Below are 7,706 nucleotides of genomic sequence, written 5' to 3'. Positions count from 1 at the left end.
ATTTTATCAGCAGCAGACAAAAATATCAAGTGAGCAACATCCCTCTGTTACTGAGAACCTTTAAATTAGATGTTGGTACAGAGCTCTGGCCTGGCTCTTTGTTTTACAGCTGTATGAAAGGAAATTTCTCTTACCAGTGAATGCAGTGAGGTTTACTCCAGAGCTTTTGATCTCTCTCAACACAGTATAGAGAATGAAGTTGTATTCTGTCCCACTTGTGAGTCCTGAGATTGTGTGTTTCACTGGTTCTTGTCCTTCTGACGCAGTGACGTTCTCCTCTGCTTCATTGAACTTAAGTGTGTAGTTGAGGATGTTGTCCACTTTTTCCCACTGTAGAGTTATACTGCTCTCACTTTGGTTAACTGATTTAAACCCATCTGCATTACGAGGAGCTGGGATCAAAGAGGAAGGGAGAAGAAGCTTTAACAAAATGTTGATGTTAAAAAGTAATGTGTGTGGTTTGTGTAGTTTTTTTTTCTTTTGAACTAATTAAAAAAAACAATTAATTCTATTAATTCTATTCTACCTTCTTGTGTTAAAGATTATGAGGAGTTAGGCTTAAAACAGACACTGAGCAGAAACTATGAAAATTTGATTTTTCAAAATTCATATTGATATTATGTTACTGATATTGCAAGTTTCCTTGCAATGACAGTAAGGAATACCAGTCTTTGTACCAACAGGACAAACTTGATAAAACTATTTAAAAATGTAATAATAATAACAATCATATGATAATTACAAGGACAGTTAAATATGAAATTTCATCCAGAATTTCTACATCACCAGCAAAACATGGTTCAAGTACTTCATCGTCACCTACCAGTAACAGCTTCAAATGTGTATCCAGTGCTGTTGAGTCCCTCAGACACAGTGAAGAGAGTGAAGTTATATATTGTCCCAGCAGTAAGCGAAGAGACCACATACTCTACTGATGTCCCTTGATCAGATGCATTGATATTTTTATTTACCATACCATTGCTATCATATTGTAGGATATATATTAGGATGTTGTCAACTTTGTCCCATGTCAGAGTTATACTAGTCTCCGTTCGGTTCAACACCGTCACATCCTCAACGTTGTCAGGACCTAAAAAAACCCCCCCAAAAAAACCCGAAGAGTCGACAGTTTCATAAGTGACAAGGAGCTGAGTGCAAGTGAGCAACATCCCTCTGTTACTGAGAAATTTTGAATTTCATGAACGTAAGTGTTTAGTTGATGACGCCATCCACTTTTTTATCCTGGTCTTATTTTGTCCAGTTAATATAAACCCTTCTGCATTGTTAGGAGCTCAGGTTAAAGAGCAAGGAAGAAGAAGGTATAACATTTTTTTTTTCATTTCAAATAATGAAAAAAACAAACAATTCAGTTGCAGTGTTCCATAGATTCTTGAATTTTGGATTACAAGGCGCTAGGATGTAAAAAAAACAAAACAAAACAGGACAATCTGCTTAGATTTGCATTTCACCAGCAATAAATTGTTCAAATACTAAAACATAACCTACTATAACACCCAGATATAAATGCTTTAGTGTTTATCATGAGACTTTGATCACAATAATCATCATTAATGATTAATGGCATTCACACAAGTCTGCACTATGATACGAGACAATACGAACACGTCACCAACCAAAGATAAAAGAGCTAGGCTCATACTTACGTTTTCTTGTTGTGGCAAGGCTTGTCATTGGAGTGGTTAACAGTGTGCTCGTTTCTGCTCCTGTTGTATGTGTCACTGTTGATGTCAGCCTTGTGTTTGGTATTGATGGTGTATTTGAGTCAGTGACACTCTAAAAACAGAATAAGATTTGTTGGGGCGGTTTAGAAGTGTTTATCTGACTGTGGAACCTACACAGAACTCTAATGTAATCTCTGGGTCAATTCAATTTCTCCTTTTTTCTTGTACCTATATCATGACATTCAAGAACAACACAACCCTACCGTTTAGATGTGTTCTACTGTACTCTACTTTTAGTCAACAATTTCACACACAGGCAAAAAAATTGCATATCAAAAACAGTTCAACGAACTGAGACAAGCAAATGACACTGATGTGCAGCAACCTTGTCGAAGCATCAGAGAACGTCAAATGCAAATTATGGTCAGCAATTCTTTTTTTGCATTTTGTACTTCTTCTTCCAATTCTACAATTATAAAAGCAGATAAAATGTGCTTACAAAACAGCTGACTTGATTTGGATACGAATGCCCATCAATTGCTTTTTTTTTTTTTAAATAAAAGGAAGTCACATACATTAAATACAGATATTTGTGTGTAATTTTAAAAAATCATTCATCATAACCTTTAAAAGTCCACGTCTTCTATTAAATACAAAACAGATTATACAAAACTGTACCTAGCTATATCACTTTGTCTAAGATACAATAAAACAAATGTTTGAGATGCAGCTCCCTTCATGTTATACAATGACTTACAGTATTTCCTCATTTCTGCTTTTGTCTCTGGAAGGAAGTGAGCGAGTACAGCAGCTCAGAAAAAATTAACTCATATTTCACCATTTGAAAAAGTCCATCAATATCATGTTGTGCAACAGTCTTTTTTAGTTTTCTGTTCATCTTGACACTTGTCAATATAATTCCACATGTAAAACTATGTTATGATGCATATCATGCATTGAACGTTCACTGTGGTTTTGACTGCGTTATTTCCTTTTGTTGAGGGTAACCTGCTTTTGAATAAAGTCACACTAGCTGATCACTATCAAAGATGAAAGTGAAAAAAAAAAAACTTACCCAGACACGACCCAGGAAGACACACAGCAGCAAGTGGTTTGAGGTTATTTTGAAAGATAAAGGCTTCATCATTGTTAAGGTTTATTAAGCTACACACATACTATGAACCTGTTAAATTCCTTTGTTGTCCCAAGATGAACCTCACGTTTCTATTTTCAGCACTGCCTCTCTTGTGTTGACAGAAACAACATCTAAGGTTGGCAAAGGATTTCTTCAAGCCCGAGCTGACGTAGTCCAATATTAACTGTATTCCAGTGGTGTTGACTTTTAATTCTTAACCATGTCCTCCTTTCATAACCTCTGGTCCCCTCTCATATTAGCAAGTGACTAAGTAAATAGCTGCTTCTCCTTTTTGGCCTTGCATACCCACAGAGACCTTTGTCCCGCCTCTAACTTCCTTATTAACGGTCATAGTGTGCAGCTTGTCAAAGGTAGGTCAATCAAGTAGATTTGCCTGTTTTACATGTTTATGAGTGCTACTTGCTTTATATCTCTTCTATATTTGTCATAATCAGTTTCGTAGTTTCATGTTTGCCACCTCCTGTGTACCTTTATAATATGTTCATAATGTCATCTATCAAGCCAGGCAAAGCTTGCAAATACTACCCCCAAATTTTTTTCTCTGCTGTTGTTGTTTGGTTTGTTTGTAACTATTCTCCAATTATCATTTTAATGATTTCTTGGTGGAAATCACTGTCTAGTCTCTTTAGTTGGGCTGGTTTCACAATACAGTAGATTTTCTTTTGGTTTCTTTGCACTGTCTCAGTAATGAGTGATATTTATAGTTTCCTTGTGGTTGAGATGTACGAGGAACTGTGAACAGAAAACATCACCAACCCAGTTTTAGCGGAACATTGATCCATGTCAGTGTTTATGGTCTCATATAATGATGTAACATGCAATAAAGATGCTATATGTCAAAGAAAACTTTGTTCAATAGTGCCCATTGGGGAAATATGAGGAAGAAGTTCAAGTTTTCCTTAACATGGCATAATCTCACTCATAAACAACTGATGAGCTTCCTTGTTAGATACTGAGCATAACTCGCGCTCATTATAAAAAGTATATTAATCAACATTCGTGCAAACTTACTGTTTTTTATGATGGTGATTATGTTTTTTTTTGACATTTTAGGACCTGTACACAAGTTACTAAAACATGAAAGTCTTCAATATGGTGCAGTTTTTTTTGGTGTGTTTTTTCTTGTGTGTTTCCACTTGCATGTGTTATAAATGTTGGGTTGTCTAAAACACACGATAACAAAAATTTTGAATGTCAATAAATATTAAAAGCCTGAGTTTGTTAGTACCAAAAATAAATCCTATAGAATCTACTCCTTTTATATTTAAATTTTACAACTGCACAGAATAAAATTGTTCTTGGAAATACTTTAGTGTAACTGAAACCTTTATATGAAAAATGTAACATTGCAGTACAACAAATGCAAGTGTGCAAGTGTGCAAATACAGAAAATATTTTGTGGGTCTGGCCACTGTAGATTAGAGAAAGGCCTCAAACCTTAATGCAATACAAAAATGTAATATCTGTTCTCCAATCTATCAAACTCAAACTCAGGCTGACAGTGCACCACTACACTTAACCACTACATGAATTCCTGTAGAAATCATTCTGCTTAGCATTTCAATATTACGTCTGTTACCCTCTAAATCAACCCTTTTCTCTTGGACTGATTCTGAGAGCTCATCCATGACTTTTATCACAACTGTTTCAGTTCTCCTCTGCTTGGTCCATCCTCCCAGATTCTCAACAGACTGCAGCATATACATGGGCTACTGTAACTCTGTCGCCTGTATCCTAGTCTCCACCTGGTCCTGTCACATTACCCTCCACTCCAGGACACGCACTGACTTCCTGTCCATCTCAGGACTTGGGACTTACTTTAAACCCTGCATGATGCTCACATTCATATGCAGGCTTTTAATATATATGTCATATAACAATGTATGCTTAACTGCTTATGACCATATAGCGTGAAATACTCTCACGGCCTGAAATATGCAATGTGTCCCCAACTCAAGGGGTGGCAGTAGAGATACACAGAGAGTATGAACATACAAACGAGTTACATCCGTGGTTAAACGGGATTAGTTTACGCTAGCCGGGGGAGGATCGCTGTTTCGTCGGGTGTAAACAAGAGGACAAAGCCAGCCACGTTACTGGCAAAGTGGAGTAACGTTATCTTCACAGAGCAAGTGAGCGACAAGGCAAAGGTAACATTGACCTGCATTAGACTGACTAACCCTTAGACTCAGTCAGGCTCAGCTAACATAGGCTAGCTTTCTGGTAGGTCACGTAACTAAACGTTTAACTGGTGCTAACGTTAGCTAACTAAACAGTCAGCATACAACTTCAGCTAGCTTCGAGCACTAACTTTTTAAGATAGCGTTAATGGCTACTAGTCTTTTGGCTGACAACGTTAACCAAGCTTCAGTCCACCACAAAGTGCAGTCACGTTAGTATTATCATCTCGCCACCTGCCTGGAAACGTTACAGCCCACTTGAACTCACTTCACAACACATGACAGAAGTCTGGCTGATGTTTTACTAAAGCATCGGTTGCATAAAAGCTGTCTGGCAAAGGAGTGCAGAACTTTAATAAGCTCACTTCACAGGGCGAGTGAAAAGAAACGTTTGTTAGCTTAGCTTGTTGGCTGAAGAAGGAAAGGTGAGAAATATTTCTTTTTCCTCTGAACTTTTGTTTGTTTTCTGTCTGTTTGAGGGGAAAGTAGAGGCTTCACTTTAATCGGGATTTGGTTTACTCTAATGTCATTTGCATTATTTCAGTATTTCTCTGTCTTTCAGAAATGCAGTCTGTGGTTAAACAAAACCTCCATTCGGACACCGAAGCAGACCTCAACAAACTCATCAACCTGAAGCTCAGTGCATCCTACACCTACCTTGCTCTGGTACAATTTCTATTGGCTGTATTACTAGTAGAATTTGTTATGCTGTTTATAGAGCTCGACATTGCTCCATGTGCTAGGATTGGTCTTTCTTCTCACATGTCTGCACTGTAATCCCTAAATATTTTGTTTTTTCAATTCTTTTAGGGGATGTATTTTGACAGGGATGATATTGCCTTGCCAAAATTCTCCAGTTTTTTCTTGGAGCGCTCAGTGAAGGAGAGGGAACAAGCCGAGAAGCTGCTGGAATATCAAAACATGAGAGGAGGTCGAATTTTGCTTCAGACTATTGCTGTAAGTCCAAAATGTCAGGTTAGGAGTGGCATCTTCATGCCACTATTATTGAGATTTATATATTCATTGATCCAATTAAATATCCACTTTCTGTTCTAGAAACCAAGTAGAGAGGATTGGAGAGGTGGTCTGGATGCAATGTCCTTTTCCCTTGACTACCAGAAGTCCCTCAACACATGTATCCTTGATGTGCACCGCAGAGCTGGCACCCACACTGACCCTCACGTATGTCTGGTGCTGTTAGATATAACTGCCACTTGTTCTAAGCCTGTGGTTTAGCTGCGAGATAGTGGATAAGAAAAAAAACAGCTACTGGTGCACATTAAAAACACTTTTTTGGGTGAATTCAATATGTATTAAGTAATAAAACTGGAAGATTTGAGTAGTGTATACTGGTTTATTAAATATTAACTGTCTTAATTTATTACCTATTTTCCCACGTTTTTTATAGAAGTATTTCACACCTCACTTTTTTCTGTTTTACTTCTTTTATAGCTGTGTGACTTCCTCGAGCAACACTTCCTGACTGACAGCCATGACACCATCAAGAAGCTGGGCGATTACATTGGAAGTCTTACCCGCATCACTGCGTCTGAGACACATGGCTCTATGGGAGAATACCTCTTCGATAAACACACTCTGTAAAGGTCACAGCAGTACAGTAACAGAGTCAAGAGGGCAACTGTCCCTCACAGTGTGTAGTTTTTCCCCTTTCCCACAATATTTTTGCACCTGTTTACACCCAAAACTTCGTTCTTGTACCCCCGGCACAAGAGAAGATCTAAGCAAAATAACAGAAAATACCTCAATTTTTCTTGAAAACAAGAGTAGAGAAATAATGTTCTCACTAATATGGTGCTGAAAACTACCATTTTCCTAAGCTGTTAAAAAGAGTCACTTGTTCATTTAGACTCACTTGTATCATGTGTCATGCATTCCATTGTGTCAGAGGTTTTAACCTTCGTTACTGTTTTGTAAAAACCCCAGCAATTTTGAGTCAACCACTATATTCACAATATTTTGAGTCAATAAAAAATTTGGAAGATCATGGAAACTTTGAATAAAGTCAGATTATGCAGATATCTTGCTTTTGTTCATTTTTTTAAAAAGCCAGTTCAAAAAAACAAAACTCAATGTCCAAGTGTACAGACAGAAAGTCATGTGATACCTTCTGTGCTTTTCCTAATGTCATGTCTGTGTCTATAGGACACTGTAGAGATAACAGTCGGACTTTGCTTACTCACTGTTGGGTGGGAGCTTAATGTTTAACATTAGGGTACCAGACAATTTGTGGTTAAAAATGCTCAAGCTGCTTCTTCGTAAATTATACATTTAAGCAAAGATAATATTCAGTTGCAGAACTGCGTCAACAGACTACGTCACTGGCACTATTTTACTGTGTCACTGTTTCAGGTGCAATTTAGTGATACAACATTAGAACACACCCTAGATAAATTATATAAATATTGTACAGTTGTGGGGGGAAAATGCTTGATTTCTTGATTAATTCAATCAGTTCATTGATCAAGAAATTTGACTGAATGAGAACATGGAACAATGTTGTCCAGCACTGTTGTGTGTACTTTAAATCTACTGGAGTGCCCTCGTAGGGAGAAAAGGGCTTGTTGCTGACTGAGCTGACTACAAAAGCCATGTATTGACAAGACATGCTTTGAAGCTCAGAATAAATTTTTGCTGTTGTGGTATTAGTTTTTTCTATTTCGTTTCCCT

At 37.4% G+C, this 7,706-nt stretch overlaps 2 protein-coding genes across 3 annotated transcripts; one reads left to right on the top strand and one right to left on the bottom strand.

Moving 5' to 3' along the window:
• Positions 1 to 32: 32 nt before the first annotated feature.
• On the bottom strand, positions 33 to 3,095 carry LOC147818831 (uncharacterized). The gene is made up of 4 exons (XM_087175361.1): positions 2,758 to 3,095; positions 1,665 to 1,794; positions 824 to 1,090; positions 33 to 392 (listed from the first exon to the last, which is right to left on the bottom strand). The coding sequence occupies exons 1-4, from the start codon at positions 2,827 to 2,829 to the stop codon at positions 61 to 63; spliced, it is 801 nt and encodes a 266-aa protein (XP_087031487.1). The 5' UTR covers positions 2,830 to 3,095; the 3' UTR covers positions 33 to 60.
• Positions 3,096 to 4,832: 1,737 nt separating this feature from the next.
• On the top strand, positions 4,833 to 7,055 carry LOC111658742 (ferritin, lower subunit). 2 transcript variants are annotated; one of them, XM_023411385.2, is made up of 5 exons: positions 4,833 to 4,988; positions 5,581 to 5,684; positions 5,829 to 5,975; positions 6,075 to 6,200; positions 6,471 to 7,055. In XM_023411385.2, the coding sequence occupies exons 2-5, from the start codon at positions 5,583 to 5,585 to the stop codon at positions 6,618 to 6,620; spliced, it is 525 nt and encodes a 174-aa protein (XP_023267153.1). In that variant the 5' UTR covers positions 4,833 to 4,988; positions 5,581 to 5,582; the 3' UTR covers positions 6,621 to 7,055. The 2 variants fall into 2 exon arrangements, with proteins under 2 accessions (XP_023267153.1, XP_023267154.1); XM_023411386.2 differs by lacking the exon at positions 4,833 to 4,988 and adding an exon at positions 5,037 to 5,443.
• The last annotated feature ends 651 nt before the right edge of the window (positions 7,056 to 7,706 follow it).

This window comes from Seriola lalandi, unplaced genomic scaffold, assembly GCF_002814215.2.
Source record: "Seriola lalandi dorsalis isolate HSWRI2012SDOR001 ecotype SW California unplaced genomic scaffold, Sedor1 jcf7180002054464, whole genome shotgun sequence".
Lineage (NCBI taxonomy): Eukaryota > Metazoa > Chordata > Actinopteri > Carangiformes > Carangidae > Seriola > Seriola lalandi.
The sequence above is the reverse complement of the archived record's forward strand: the minus strand, read 5'-3'. Positions and strand labels throughout refer to the sequence as shown.

Coding starts and splice junctions, on each gene's coding strand:
- LOC147818831 (XM_087175361.1), bottom strand. CDS start 2,829: ATGATGAAGCCTTTATCTTTCAAAATAACCTCAAACCACTTGCTGCTG. Junction 1,091..1,664: donor CCTTGCCACAACAAGAAAAC/GTAAGTATGAGC, acceptor GGGTTTTTTTAG/GTCCTGACAACGTTGAGGAT. Junction 393..823: donor CACATTTGAAGCTGTTACTG/GTAGGTGACGAT, acceptor CTTTGATCCCAG/CTCCTCGTAATGCAGATGGG.
- LOC111658742 (XM_023411385.2), top strand. CDS start 5,583: ATGCAGTCTGTGGTTAAACAAAACCTCCATTCGGACACCGAAGCAGAC. Junction 5,685..5,828: donor CCTACACCTACCTTGCTCTG/GTACAATTTCTA, acceptor CAATTCTTTTAG/GGGATGTATTTTGACAGGGA. Junction 6,201..6,470: donor GCACCCACACTGACCCTCAC/GTATGTCTGGTG, acceptor CTTCTTTTATAG/CTGTGTGACTTCCTCGAGCA.